At 37.9% G+C, this 16,646-nt stretch overlaps 1 protein-coding gene across 2 annotated transcripts in view; it reads right to left on the bottom strand.

Moving 5' to 3' along the window:
- The window catches only part of ATP8A (ATPase phospholipid transporting 8A1), a 1,160,338-nt gene that overhangs the window by 366,750 nt on the left and 776,942 nt on the right, over positions 1–16,646 (bottom strand). For both annotated transcript variants that reach the window (XM_090368461.1, XM_090368462.1), the window contains one exon: positions 96–201. In XM_090368461.1, coding sequence (XP_090224587.1) covers positions 96–201 — 106 coding nt within the window. The remainder of the gene's footprint in view (positions 1–95; positions 202–16,646) is intronic.

Here is a 16,646-nt window from a genome sequence, read left to right on the forward strand (position 1 = left end):
GCACAAAGTATATCCAAACAGAAGTAATTTAGCATTATTTCACATACAGAAAATATCTAATGATTTCACCTCAGACATAAAACATTCTGCAGTACCTGAATCATGGCTACATCATTCGCACCATCTCCTATTGCCAATGTTACAGAATTTGTGGACACCTTTACCATTTCAGCAACTTCAGCCTTTTGTATAGGTGATACTCTGAAAAATACTTCTGCTTTTATTAATAGATTTTATGATTCTGTAATTAGAAACTGCAAAATTATATATACTGTACTCACTCGGTTGCATACATCAAACACATGAAAATTTAGTGGATTACAGGTGGTTTAATAGCAAAAACAACATAAAATATTCAATTACTGAAGTAGGGGATTCAAAATTCAGATATAACAAAAATAAATCCAAATATACTGTTTTATAACTTTATCATATGATCTATTTTCACAAATGACAGAAAAATATATGTAGTGTCAATTAAAATATATTTAATTGGAACTATTGGACCCAACAGTTTCAAAATTCCACATAAACACAAAACAATTGGATTTTTGTTTTAAAAGAGTGCACTCTATTCACCTTAATTATATTACAATGCCCTTCCAGGTGCATGATGAAACTACAGTTATCTTCCAGAGCCAAATTAAATAAAAAAAGTATCTTAAACATTGAGAAAAAGACCTGTGGGAATGTGGGAATGCACAATCGTTTCTCGGAATACTAAGTAAAATTACAGATTAAAAGGTGCAACTCCACATGAGTTGTCAACTAAATTTTTTAGTTTATTTGGTATTGAGCAGTAACCATACAAATACAATAGTTGGATAACACTACGGCATAAGAGAAATTAACTTCTTACTGAACCAATTCAAAATTCTGCTCCAAAAATCATTATCAAGTCTAAAAGAAATTAAAGAAGAGTGGTTAAAAAAGTTAAATAAAATGAAAATGAATGGGTTCTAAAATAGTTAATTAATAAACATTATTAGCAAAACATTAATTATTTTTAATGACTACCTTCATATTTGAGTTATATAATATTTGAATGTTAAGGAAATTCTTACTTCTGCAATGCAAACTGGTATGTAGTTACAGAGAAAATGTTTCTGATTTCTGAATTAGAGTGATGGGATGTTTTTAAGCAGCCAAAATGCTAATGCATTCTAGTGGCTTTGGATTGGTTGAAGTTTTAATCTTGATCTAAGGTGATAATTTGTCCAAAACAGTTAAAGGCATAATTATAGTTTTAGGGCAATAGTAACAAAAACAACAAGCAAGGAATTTATTATTGTACCTCACATTCAGGTTTTAAGATAGAAAAAAAAAAAAAGCCAAGGCAGCCAAGAAATTTGATTGAGCTTGCATACTACACGAAATCAATCTTTCTCAAGAACTGTTCCAGCACAACAATAAAAACTACAATGCTGGAGGACTCAATTTAGCTGTCAATACAATTGAATCTACAGCATTGTAGATTCTTTTTTCAAGAACGTATAAAATATGGTCAACATTCAAGAGTAGATAGGTCTGCTCTACTGCCAGTGCTACATGCATTAGAGTGGAGCTTCCAACCTAAGAAGGTTGGAAGCACCTTGAAATCACAGGAGATAGCAATACAATAACAGCACAATAGAAGCATTTCTTAAAAAACTGTTTCCAAGGCAAGACTACAAATAAAAAAGGGGAACACTTTAAGCCAGAATACCTGTCTGCTGGACCCATTTCAAGGACTAAGGAGGGAGGCAGTGTCTTAGAACTTTTTAATTAATCTGTTCTTATATTGACTTCACTGCCCAACATTACAATGATATTAGGATAAAAACTGAATTATAAAAAAATTAAAAAACAAAAAAAACTCATTCACTACTTTTTTCTTATTATTTTTTTTTATACAATGATATCCTCCACATCTACTTCTTTATTCTTTCATTCATTCACATCAACTTCTGGACCTGAATTCTACAGAATTTCTTCAATTTTGGATCTAAAATTATCCAAATGAAGTCATCAACTCCTCCTCCTCCTCTGGGGCCTGGAGCACAAGGGGGGTGGGGGTTACAGTGGCGGTATCTTTCTGGCAAACGCCAACCAATCATGTTCCAGATGTTCATGTAATCATGCTAAGATGAACACAGATGAAGGAATGCCTTTATTTTCCACATTTGGGCTCTGTGTACTTTTTTATAGTGTTAATTGTAATGCGGCTCCGGGGGTTTCCCACAACTCTGCATCTGGGCTCTGTGGACTCTGGGCAAGTATTGCAGGTTGGAGCAGAGTGCAGATTTGGATATTGTGTAGACCTAGTGAGACCACAAGTTGGCCCACTTCAGCACCCACTAGATCCCATAGTTTCTTGAGATTGGTGGGAGGTTCGGCAGACCAAACTTCCACGGCATAGGAGAGCATATACCGAAGTACGTTTTGTGGTATTTCCTCATTATTTGTTTATTGTGAGTTCTGCACAAATCTGTTTTCATTCCCAGAAGGCTCACAAAGCTTTGAAATACTGAGATTGGATTTGTTGTTTATAGGTGAGGTTTGCATCACGGATTACTCCTAGGAATTTGACATTGTCAGTGGGAGCCAAAATCTTTCGTGCTAATTCCGGAAGTAAGGTTTCAGCAGATGTCATCTGACTTGGAGAAAAGATGAGATAGCTTGACTTTTCTGGATAAACTGACAGGCCAACAGTTTACAGTTTCTGAGAAGGTTTGTCTTGCTTGTGGATCAACAACCTGGCATTTGTTGATTCCATTTGTTCCATAAGTGGCATGAATATTGCAGCAAACAGCAGGACTGAGAGAGAACCACCTTGTGGGATACTTACATCTGCACTTTTACTGACTGTACTGTTATTACATGTAAAATGAGTATATCACCATCAGCCATTTTCAATCCACTGCAGAATGAAGGCCTCTCCGGCAACTTCCCAGTTCCTCCTGTTTTGTGCAATGGCCATCCATTTACTAGCCACAAACTCATGAATTTCATCTGTCAATCTCCATTGTTGTCTTCCAGGTTTTCTCTTAGCTCCTCTTGGGTACCATTCTGTTATTTTCTTAGTCCATCTGTCATCATGTCTTCAAGTTATGTGTCCTGCCCAAAACCATTTTAGTTCTTTAGTTTTGATAAGAATGTCCTTTACTTGAGTTTTTTTCCTAATCCATGTGTTTTTCTTCTTATCTAACAGTCTGATTCCCAATATAATTCGTTCCATTCTTCGCTGTGTAGTTCTCAGCTTCTCTTCCATTCTTTTGGTGAGTGCCCAAGTTTCACTTCAATAAGTCATAGTGGGGAGTATACATTGGTTCATTATTTTACGTTTCAGACAAATTGGGATATTGCTCCTCATTATGTGACTATATTTCCTGAATGCTATCCATCCAAAATTTATTCTTCTCTTGACTTCCATCCATTTATCATTATTACAGCTAATGACTTGTCCCAGATAAGTATATGACTCCACCTTTTCAATTACTGCTCCTTCAATCATTATATCCCTTTCTGTGGCATACTTGTTCATCATTACTTTTGTTTTAGCCATATTCATCTTTAATCTAAATTCCTTACTAACTCTGCATAACTGATTAAGATTTTCCTCTAATTCTTTGGGATCATGGTTTATGACCACAATGTCATCTGCAAATCGTAAATGGTTTAGGTACTCTCCATTCACATTGACTCCTTTCTGCGACCAGTCTAATCTTCTGAAAGCTTCCTCCAGGGCAGCAGTATACTCCTTTCTCAATTTTAAATTTATTACTGTTGTCTAGTCTAATAAAGGAGGTAGCATTCTCATATATTTTCTTCAAAATCATAATATATGGGTATCTATGCCTTGTCTTTCCAGTGCCCGAAACATTGCCTTATGCTGTATGGAGTCAAATGCCTTTTCATAATCCACAAATGCCAGGCATAATGGTGTTTTATATTCATTTGCTTTCTCCATTAGCAGCTGTGATATTACGTGAAGATGATCCATAGTTGAGAATCCTGTCCTAAAGCCAGCTTGTTCTTTTGGTTGATTCTCATCAAGTATTCTTTCTAATCTGTTAGTAATGACCGTTGTGAACAACTTGTAGATGTGGGATAACAAGCTAATTGGTCTATAATTTCCAATTTCTGATTTATCTCCTTTCTTATACAGCAAAACTATGATTGCATTATTCCACTCCTTAGGCACTACACCTTTTCTAATGCATTTTGTGAAGAATCTTGCCAGTTTTTGTGTCATATCTCTTCCTCCCAATTTTATCAATTCTACAGTAACTTCATCTTCCCCCGGAGCTTTCTGATTCTTCATTTTCTTCAACGCCTGTTCTACCTTATCAGGAAGGATATCAGGTATGTTGTATGTGTTACTAATTTGCGATCCATCTTACCCACTGCTGGCATCATTCCCTCACTCCTTGTATAATTCTCTATAGTAGTCTTCTGCTATTTGAATTATGCCTTCTCTGCTATTCATAAGTACATTGTTGCTATTCTTCAGTTTCAGTATCATTTGTCTTACTGTATTACTGCTCATGACTGCTGATTTAAATCCTTTGTTTTCCATTAATGCTTGTTCTACTTTTCTTGTCTTAAATTTTCTTATGAATATTTGGTTCATCATGACAAGTGTTTCTTGACTTATTTTTTCTTCTTTGGATTTCTTTTTACCTATAGGTTTCTTGGGCTTTATCACTTTCAGAAAGTTGCAATATTCCTCGTCGATATCTTGGCCTGAAGAGTCTGCAGAAGCTCAAACTTATTCTTACAGAGGGGAAAAAGCAGTATGTTACTTGAAGAGGAGAAAAAGCAGTATGTACTTCCAGTACATACTGCTTTTTCTCCTCTTCTGTCATCTGAAAGACCTTTGTATTATTTACTTGAGTCAGTTTTTTCCTTTCTTTTCTTACATCTATATCAAGTGAGCATCTTACCATTCTGTGATGACTTCCAACATTTACCTTGTTCAGGACAGTATCATCATTCACAATATATCTTCTGTTAATGAGGATGAAGACGATTTCATTAGTTGTTAATCCATTTGGGCTCTTCCATGTCAACACTTTCGGTTCACCCTTTCCTTGAAAAAAGTGTTCATTATTGACATTCCTCTAGATTCTGCAAATTCCACAAGTCTTTCACCTCTTTCATTTCTTTCACCAATTCCAAAATTTCCTATAGTTCCCCTTTCTGCACTCTTTTGTCTCTTTCCAACCTTAGCATTGAAGTCCCCCATAATGATAGTGTAGTGAGTTTCTGTTCATCTAGAAGACTCTCAATATCAGTGTACATTTCTTCAACCTCATCATCATCATGGCTCAATGTTGGTGCATAAATCATTATAACCTTTAGCTTATACCTCTTAGAAATCTTGAGTAGTAGCCTTGACACCATTGGTGATGTATTTTTGAATTCCAAAATGTTGTTGTTGTTGTCGCTTGTTATTTGGTTTTTAGGAGCATTAGCAACTAAGGCCATATTGCTCCGGGAATATGCAGTGGTCATTCCCTGACTTTTCCACATCCTCCGTATTTGGTGGTGACGGTCTCAAACCCTAGTCTAATCAAGAAGCGTGTGCTACGCACTGCTGCTCCTTCCCACCTGGCTATGGAGGTGCCTCAAAAATGTTGTTTTTTATATCTTTATGGACCAGAAAGCCAACTCCACCTTCACTCCTTTCAATGTTTCCATTGGTGTACAGCATATTCACTTGATAAACTTAAGTGGTTCATTTCTTCTTCTTGTTTCAGCCAAACTGATGATATTCCAATTTAAATTTTCTAATTCCTTTTCCAGCTCTAGTATCCTGTCTTCACCAATGAGCGATCGTACGTTGTAACAGGCCAAGTTCAATTCAGTACAGTTTCTGTGATTTTGAAGAACACCAAGTGCTGTCAAATGCCTTTTGGATATCTAGGTATACCATTACTAGGTGTTCATTTTTAATGACATCCTGATCATACCCAGAGATTCTTAGCACCTTCTGCTTCCACTCTGATCCTCTTGCTGCTGTAAGAGGGAGAGTGAAAGCCGCTGGGGACTGAGGGCCATTTGTTTCATTGTAGTGTCATGTGCTGGAAGGTTTGGTCTTTTCCTCTTCACGCTGACCAGGCGTCTTGAAGAGAACTGCTCTACACGTTTATTGTCACCTAAGTGATGTAACAGGGCTTACCATCGAGAAGGTGTGCATGAGTGGATTTCAGGGAGGCAGGTCAACTGGACTTCTCCTAAATCTTCTGAAATAGACAGTTATTATTTTATTGTTTGTTATTTGGTTCTTAGGAGTATTAGCAGCTAAGGCCATATTGCTCTGGGGATATGCGGTGGTCATTCCTTGACCTTTCCACATCCTCCGTATTTGGTGGTCACAGGCTCGAACCCTGGTCTAATCAAGAAGCGTGTACTACACACTGCTGCTCCTGCCCACCTGGCTACGGAGGCACCTGAAATAGAAAGATATTGGATCTATCAGTGTCTGATAACAGAATGCCTGTTCCCCTCTAAGCCCTGAAATGAGTATATAGATAGTGATTACATAGTTCATGGAGGATCTGGTTCAGAAGTTTCTCGGAATACATTACCTAGCCGAATATTCCAGTTTTCTGTTAGCTCTTGCATCCTTTTTCCAAAACATTTATTTTCTCTAGGCTTATTACTATAGTTCATTTTTAACTGTGGGTCAAAGAAATATGGCCACATGGGATGAGTTGGTTGGTTCCATATTTTTGCTGCATAAGTTAGGAATAGCAATTTTCTCTTAAGATGAAGAAGTGGCTTGTTTGCTTTAATGTATAAACTTTGAACAGGAGATGTCCAGAACACTCCAAGGGCTATCCATAAGGGACAATAATGAATTGGGTTAAACCACTTAAGGGCAGTCTTTCTAGAAGAATCATATACAGGTGCACTGTAGTTCAGTCAAGATCTAATAAGTGTATGGTATAAACCCATGTTTAGTCTCTAGAGCAAAGTTTCCGGCATCCCCCTCCCCCCATACTTCTCCTTCAACCCATGCACGGTACTAAGTACTATGGGTTTTGATACCTTTCGTGTTTGGGGTTTTCACAAAAAAAAAAAAAAAAAAGTGAAGTAGTGTGTATCTACCGGCACCCCATGTCACAACTGATATTACTTTAAGGACATTCGGATCTTTTTTCTATTGGACAGTTTGGATCTTCATTATGTGTTTCAGAAAGTTCAGCTTACTGTCTAGAGTAAGTTCTGAGAAGCAAACATTGTCAGAAAGCATGTTAGGATGAATTCTCAGTTGTAATTCAGGTTCAGGATGCAACTTGCATTTTCTTCAAAAATGTACTGCAATAGTTTTCTGTTCGGAGTGGTGATAGCCATTCTGTGGCATCCACTGATTTATTTTATTGACTGTACCCTGGAGTTGTCATTCAGTACAGTTCATGTTTTGGGAGTGGCATAAGATAGTACGGTCATCGGGATATAGGTGCATTTCAAAATTAGCAGGAATGTGTATGGTCATTTGATTTATTCTAATTGCAAAAAGTTTAGCAATGAGAACAGGGCCCTCTGGGACTCCTTCCTGGCTGAAAAACTGTGAGAGGGCATTTAGATAATGAACCTGAAAGATATGGGTTTGTAGGAAGCTCTGTATTAGAAGTGTTAAATGTCATCGCAGGCCAAGTATGTGTCTAGATTTTGAAGAACACCAAGTGCTGTCAAATGCCTTTTGGAAATCTAGATATACCATTACTAGGTGTTCATTTGTAATGATGGCATTCCAGATGTTTGCCTCAACTTTGACTATAGCATCCAAGAAGGACCACTTTTTTTTTTTTTTTGAAAGCCACTGTTTTTATTTATCAGTGACTGTGATTCCAAATAATCCACTTATGTCAAATGTGAATAATTTTTTCCAATATCTTTCCAAGACGGCTAGTTAGAGAAATTGGTCGGAGTGGAGTCAACCACTCAGGTAATAATTTTCAAAGAGCATTCGGTAGAAGAAAAACAGCAAGGGAATAAATGGTGTTTTTTTTTTTTTTTTTTTTTACTTTTTTAGTATGGGATAATATATGCCATCAAGACCAGGTGCATTGTTAACAGAACTATTTAAATAATTTTTTTACTCCGACATAGTAAACGGTTGATTATACAGTGGTGAATGCTTTGTGCTAAGGTTTATTTTGTATTTCTCAGCTACTGCTTTAGTGTTTTTAAAGATTTATCATACTGGATTGGGAATGAGAATAAGCGCGTATGGGCAAAGTTTTTGTGGCTCCAGCTAATGGAGAAGTTTTTCTTAAATTTTGTTAATTAACAAAAAATACGGTAAACAAAAAATACTCCAAGGCATAGTGTTTTACAAAGATATTAAATAGGTTTAGTAGCATTCGTTAGCTAATTATATTGAATTTAACAAGTGATTTTTGGAAGTTGCAACTCGCAGTAGTGGCATCAATATTGTTGAACTAGTCGCCATATTGTAATCAATAAGAAATAGCGTAATGTATATATCTCGAACTGATAGTGTAAGGTAAAACAAAACTAGATAACATAATAGGAAGCACTGTATTGGGAATCTGTTAGCTTAGTATAATATTATTAATTAATCAGAAATATTTATTAATCTTATTAAATTTCATTGTTAATTAACTGTATTTAAACGTAAATTATGACCCAGACTAGAGCTGCGAAGCAAAGATCACAGACTGGCGAGAGTGCTGTGACTCAGGGGAGAAATGAAGGGAGCGATTCTCCAAAGGATCACAGTCACAAAAATTGTGCGAAATGTGAAATGTTTGCTGAACTTTCTAAAACAGGCCATGATCTAGGCAAGGAGGATGTCTTTGTGTGTGTGTGCTAGATGCCTAGAGTGTCAAAAAATTAGGCAACAACTCAGCGTTCTGATGGGTATCTATGAGAACTTCAGGTGTAGGGTAAATGCCCTCGAAGAAATTAATAAGAGGGGCCCATCAAGCTGTCAGCTGCCCAGCTCAATGGCAGAGCTCACTCCTGTGCATCAGGCAACACAGAGGCAATCTCCAAGGCAGAATGTGTTGGTCCCACAGGAACTAGTTATTGTTGGAACTAGTTATTACCCCATCTCCCTGACTCTATTGTCAGGTTTATTTTGTCATCTATCTGCAAGACGGATAGATGGAACAGTATGTCTGCCAGAGGCAAAAGTTAATGACGTTGTAGAGCAGATATAAGGGCACAAAATGTGATACTGTTGTACGCGTTGGAACTAATGACATTAAGAGCAAGAGAACTGCAGATTTACTCAACAAGTATAGGTCAATGTTGAATAAAAGTTGCAAGTTAGGGTTGAATGTGAAAGTGTCTGCAATTCTGCCCAAACACGATAGGAGGGAGTATATGATGAGAGAGTAATGTCAATCAATTCAGCCCTGGAGAGATTGTGCAAGGCTCAAAAGGTAGAATTATTTTCAGCCTGGTCTGTGCTTGTTGACAGGAGAGGCTACTTCTACAGGGATGGGGTACAGTTAAATAGAAAGGGGGCAAGGATATATGCTGATTCTATCGAGGCAGTGTTAGGTAGGTCGAAAAACTTCTAGCTGGGGGGGGGGATACATAGACTAAAAGATTAACAGTGGTCGCAGGCAGAGGCTAAAGTGATTCTTGCACTGCTTCTATGAGAATGAGCAGCATCATGGAAAGCACTGCAATGGAGATTTCCAGAAATGCTGGAAGTCATAGTAAAACAAATAAATACATGGGCCGTGTTAGAGGTAACTCAGAGTAGAAACGTGCATGTATACTTACATGATAGGAGCACAGTACTTGTATGACAGGAGTATAGGTGCATGTATATTTGCATGAAAGGAGTATAGTTAATAAATTTATGAGCTTGAAGTGCTAGTCAAGACATCAGAGGCAGATATTGTTGGAATATCAGAACTTGGAGTCACACAGATATAAGCAGTGCAGAATTGGAATTTGGGGAGTATACTAAGCAATTAGTATACTCTCCATTTATTATTTAGTATACTAAACAATTAGTATACTTAGTATACTAGGAGAGTATACTGTGCAGAGAAATAGAGTGGGCCAGTAAATCAGAATGTCTTATAATGGGGGACTTTAAATTTCAAGATATTGACTGGAACTTGTGGGTTGATCACTCGTACACTAGCAAGAATTTTTTGGATTTATCGGATGACTTTTTTCTAGAGCAGCATGTTCGAGAGGCAACCAGAGGGAGTAATACTTTTGATCTGATTATCAACAGTGACTATTCATGCATTAAGAATTTGCAGACAAAGGAACCACTGGGTGACAGTGATCACAATGTACTGATATGGGGATTACTTAAAGATGTAACTACCATCAAGGCTAAAGGGAAGGGCTTTTGCTTTCATAAAAGTGACTACAGGGATCTCAGACAGTTTTTAAATTCTGTACAGGGGGATCAACTGATGATGTTACAAATGTTTAGTTCTAAATTGGAAGCTTTCAGGGACTTAATCTTGGAAGCTACTATGCTTTTCATTCAACTAAGAAATACTGTTCAAGGTTAAGGCCTAAATGGATGTCAGATGAATTAATGAGGCTTGTGGCAGAGAAGAAAAATGTATGGGATGCATATATATAAACAGGTGACACGTGAGCCTATAATAGATATCAGCTTGACTGTAATCAAGTCACAAAGGAGGTTAGGCAGGCAAAGGCAGATTATGAAAAATCTTTGGCAAAGGATGCAAAGAAAAACAGGAAAGAGTTATTTATTTATATAAACCCCTAGAAGGAAAGAGATGAATCAGATTGGGCCACTTAACATAGATGGGTTGACTATTGATAATCATGCTCAGGTTGCTGATAAACTGAATGAGTATTCTGCATATACATTTACACATGAGGAGTTATTCAATGAAGGAAATGCCAGAAGTTTATCAAACCCTAACATGGAGCTAAGTGATTTTGTAATAACTGAGAGAAAAGTGAAGCAGAAATTGTTGAAGTTAAACATAAGGAGGGGGACCTGGGGTTGGATGGGATCTATCCAGTTATATTAAATGAGGCAGTAAAGGAAGTAAGCAAACCCTCAGCCATAATTATGAGAGCTTCTTTGGACTCAGGGGAGGTCCCCATGGACTGGAAGCAATCAAATGTATCACCAATTCACAAAGGGGGTAAAAAAAGTGAGACAAGTATCTATTGACAACTCCTGTTAGTTTAACTTGTATTCTGGGAAAAATAATGGAGTAACTGGTTAAAGAAGCATTACAGAATCATCTAGACAAGACTGCAGTAATAGGTAAAACACAGTGTGGTTTTGTTAAAGGGAAGTCTTGCCTGACCAATTTGATTGGATACTATGATGTGGTTACAAAGGAACTGAACATAAAAAATAATTTTATTAAATAATTTTGATATCATATACTTGGATTTCAGGAAAGCTTTTTATACTGTTGCACATGGAAAACTGCTGTACAAATTGGAGAGTTATGGCATTAAGTGTAAGTTGCTACAATGGATAAAGGGATGATTGAGTGGGAGACGATAGAGTTTGGTAATGAATGGACACTGCTCTTCATGGAGAAATGTTATTAGTGGAGTTCCCCAGGGATGGGTGCTGGGCCAATTGTTGTTTTGTGTATTCATCAATGAAATGAATGAAGGTATATGAGGTTTAATGTCCAAGTTTAATGATGATACAAAGATTGGCAAGGTTGTTAGGGACACTAATGAACTGTCATTAAAATACTAGATGATAAAAGCACTAAAGTATGCTGCTGCTGCAACAGAATCTAGATAAGTAGGGCAAATGGGCTGAGAAGTGGAAAATGAAGTTTAACACTGAAAAATGTAAAGTACTGCATCTGGGTAGCAATAACCCAAGAGAAATGTGCCAGCTGTGTGGTACTACACTCAGGGAAGTGGAAAGTGAAAAAGACCTTGGGGTAACTGTGCAGTCAAATATGAAATTTGCCGAGCAGCGTAGATGGGCTGCCAGGGCAGGTCATGGAGCCTTGTCAATGATATATAGGAACTTTTCAAGCAGGGATAAGGAGGTGCTTATCCCCTTGTATAAGGCAATGGTTCTGCCACACCTGGAGTACTGTGTACAGTTCTGAAGGTCTCATTTTAGGAAGGACATAGAGTTACTAGAACGAGTACAAAGAAAGGCAACAAGATTGGTGAGGGGGAATAAAGGGTGCTCTCAGCAAGAAAGGCTTAAGTTCTGCAAATTGCAGTGCCTGGAGAGTAGGCACCTGCGAGGCCCATTCAAGGCCTTATACTCCTCAATCTGATTGAGGCCTTGAATGGGTTGAGCAAGTTAAATGCTGATGGGATTCTTCCTCTTGCTCAGATTAAGAACCTAAGGAGGCATACATTCAGCGGGTGGTTGATTGGTGGAACAGACATATTTTGTTGTGGAAGTTGATAGCCTAAATAAATTTAAGGCTGAGCTAAACAGGCATTTGGAACGAATGGAGGGGTGAAATGGGAGGGTTTTTTTTTGGGCTGATGCTGCATAAGCCTGCTTTCTTGTATCATATGCATCTGCTAATACTAATGAGTATAATACACAAATGTACAGAGAAATAGAGTAGGCCAGTAAATGAGAGTGTCTTATAATGGGGGATTTTAATTTCCCAATATTGATTGAAAATTGTAGGATGGTCATTCACACACTAGCAAGGCTTTTCTGGATTTATTGGATGATTGTTTTCTACAGTATCTTCAAATAGGCCTCTGGGGTTGAAAATATTCATACTCATATTATGCCATCATACACCAATCGTATTAAAATTATGGTTTTGTAATGTTTAAAATATTAAAATGACTAGATAGAACAAATAAAGTTTAATTGAATAAATAATTACAATGTATAAAATATAATATTAAACTGCAGGAAACTATTTACAATAAAATAATGAAATTAAAATACTAGATGATAAAAGCGCTAAAAATATACCGTAGCTTTCAAAGGCATCCGCTTCCTCTTTCAACAGTAAGGCTTTTATCGTACAACACATCCTTAAATATCAGCAAGCTCACAGCTCTCAGCACGTGATTCCACAGGAGCATGGGCAGTATTCTCCTCATGTGTACTAGAACCGGAAATGGCTTGGGAGCGTGCCATGTGGAACCGTTCATCGCATCCAAGGATCGCCACCTCAAAGAGGGGATGAATACGTATTCCCCTGTTTCTATTAATAGTACTGTTCTCAGGGGAACAGATCCGCAAGCTCTTGAGACACTTGCGGTCCCAAAATCTATGCGCCCTGTCGACGATAACAGCTCTGTCTGGGGAGATTTGATGGCGCTCCTCCCAGAAATGTTGTGCCACAGCATACTTTCCATAATCGGCGGTCCTTATTGCATTCATATGCTCCCCCAGATGATCTCTGAACCGAAGCTTCATTTCACCCACATAACATTCCCCACAATGACAAATCACACTATTTTTGTGATGGTTGGTTTGTGCTGTATTATAATGCATATGATGTGTATTATAATGCATATGTGCATTATTTCTATGCATATAGAAAGGAACACGGGGTGGAGGGGATCGATACAGTAATATTACAGGAGGCAGCAAAGGAAGTAAGCAAACCCTTAGCCTTAATTATGAGAGCTTCCTTCGACTCACGAGAGCTGCTACTACTACTACTAGACTGGAGATGTGCAAATGTGACCCAAATTCACAAAGGAGGATCAAAGGGAGGAGAAAGTACTTACAGACCTGTTAGTTTAACTTCTGTTCCAGGGAAATTAATGGACGCACTGGTTAAAGAAACTGCAAGATCATCTAGACAAGACTTCAATTATAGCTTGGACACAGCATGGGTTTGTTAAGGAGAAGCCTTGTCTGACCAATTTGATTGGATACTATGATGTGGTCACAAAGGAACTGAATGCAAAGAATAATTTGATATCACATATTTGGATCTTAGAAAGACTTTTGATACTGTTGCACATGGAAGACTGCTGCACAAATTGGAGCAGCGTGGCATTAGAGGGAAACTGCTGCTATGAATAAAGGGATGGTTGAGTTGGAGAACACAGAGAGTATTGATCAATGGACTGCTCTTTGTGGACTAATTTTATTAGTGGAGTCCCCAGGTTTCACCGTTGGGTCCATTGTTATTGTCTGTATTTATTAATGATATTGATTTATTTTATTTATTTTGTATGATGTAATCAATTCACAAAGGAACCAGTTTTTTTTCTTGCTTCCTTCGTGTATCGTGGTCGGGATATCCAACCAACCGGTTGGTTTTGCACCATCGTGATATCCAGGCCGAGATCTTTGAGTTGCCAGGCAGGCACTTTACCTACCCGGCTAGCCCGGTCGACAATGATATTGATGATGGTATATCAGGCTTAATGTCCAAGTTTGCAGATGATACGAAGGTCGGCAGGGTTGTTAATGACATTATGCTGATGCAACAGGATCTAGAAAATTGAGCAGCTGGGATGAGATTTTTTTTTTTTTTTTATGAAAACCCAAAACATAAGAGATATTAGAACCTATAGTACTTAGTACTGAGCTTGGATTGGAGGTTGAGTAGATGAACGAAGACATTTGTTGACATTAGACTTTAACTTCTGTAGACTGTAATTTTAGGAAATAAGTATGAAGGAAGGTTGTTCCAGAAAACGAGGAAGATGAAACGTTGGTTGTGTGAATTTGAAGTTGGACAGTAAATGGATGTTGGCTGGTGGCAGCAAATGTTCGGACTGTTTTGAAAGAGAGGGAGAGAGCGAGCGGGAATTAGAGAAGCCAATTGAGAAGAACAGTGCCCATCGAAGTAACTGTAGAAAAGGCATGCAGCAGAAACAGTATGTCTATGAGATAGCAAGTGGAGTCATTAATTAACCTAACTGCCCCCTTCTGAATGGAATATAGAAGCCTGAAAGAGATTTTGGCAGCACCACCCCAGTTGTGGGAACAATATTCCATGATAGGGTGGATTTGTAATTTGTACAGAGTGAACAGCTGTTTGGAAGAAAAGTAACGCCGAGAGCAGAAGAGAAAACCAAGATTTTTAGATGCAGAGGAAGCAATATTTGTAATGTGCTTGGGCCAAGAGAGATTAGAAGTCACAGCAAACCCCAAAAGAGATATATTATTTTGTCTAGAAATTGGAGTGTCACTAAAGATAAGAATAGGAGCAGAAGAATCCTTTTTGAGAGAGATAAGACAAGACTGAGTTTTAGAAGGATTGAAATCAACTAACTTCTTTTTGTCCTACTGGAGAATTACCTAGAGATCGGCATTTAGGGAATTGGTAGTGGATATTCTAGAAGTTGAAGGTGATTGATCAGGGCAAGGTTTGTGAAAATATGCTATCATCGTGATAGCATATTTTCACTATCATTTGCCGATGATAGCAATGTGCTATCATCGGCAAAACTATGGATAGGATTTCCAGTCAATGGAAGAAGGTCATTAATTTATATAGAGGAAAAGAGTGGGGGGAAGGAACTGAACCTTGGGGGACAGCAGCATTGGTGGACAAGTTAGAAGACAGAGAGTCATTTACCGTCACTCTCAGTGAGCGATCGGAGAGAAAAGTGGATAACCAATTACAAAAAACAGTTGCCAAAGCATAAGATGGAAGCTTGTTTAGAAGACCTTTATGCCAAACACGATTGAAAGTCACTGAAATGTCCAGAGGAACTGTTTGTGTTTCACCAAACGTTTTCATTGAATTTTTCCCTAAATGGGTATTATAAGCCAGAATATCACCAGTGGATAGACACTGACGGAATCCATACTGGCTATTGTTGATCAGACGAAAAGTTTCTAGGTAGTTTAAGAGTTGGCGGTTAATTGATATTCTCAATTACTTTAGAAAGAGTAGAAGTAATTGCAATGGGACGATAATTGGATGGGAGGGATTTGTCACCCCTTTTTTAGGAACTGGGCTGGATATGAGCAAATTTCCAAGCAGAAGGAAAAACACATTTGAAAGAAAGTGAAAAAAGGCTGCAAAAAACAGGATTAAGTTCAGGAGCACGAATTTTGAGAAACAGTGGAGAAACACCATCAGGATCTGGAGCTTTCTTAGCATCAAGATTCGTTAAAATCCTTCTGACATCCTTTTGACGGAAGACCACAGGAGGCATTGAATGGAGTGTGTTGGGAGGTGTTTTACCAAGATCACTAATACACGAGTTGGAAATAAAATGGGATGCTAGCAGGTCAGCTTTATCGTTGGCTGAAGTGACAACAGAACAATCTGGCTTTGAGAGAGGTGGGAGCAGAGATGGGCAAAATTTGCGGCCAATAGCTTTGGCAAGAGAGCAGAATGCTCAGCTACCATTAGGGCAAGAAGAAAGTTTTCTACTGTTAGCCTGTTCAAAATCCAGTTTGGACTGATTAACAATTGCTTTACAATTGTTGCGAGCTTTGGTGTAGGCAGAAAATGAAACTGAAGAATTGGAAACAAGCCAATTACGATATGCAACGTTCTTCTTCTCTTGAATGGCCTTAGCACATTTATTGAAAAACCAAGGTTTAGATAAAGGATGAGATTTTAAAGTGGAGTGTGGAATGAAGGATGTCATTCCTACCAGAATAATTTCACTGACACGATCTGAGCAAACATTGACATCAAAAGTTTTGAAATAGTAATCTGACCAAGGAAAAGAAGAAAAGAAATTTCGTAGGTCATCCCATTTTGCATTCTTGTAATGCCAAACAA

This window comes from Mastigoproctus giganteus, chromosome 2 (genome assembly GCF_048544385.1).
Source record: "Mastigoproctus giganteus isolate SK-2022 chromosome 2, ASM4854438v1, whole genome shotgun sequence".
NCBI classification, from domain to species: Eukaryota; Metazoa; Arthropoda; class Arachnida; order Uropygi; family Thelyphonidae; genus Mastigoproctus; species Mastigoproctus giganteus.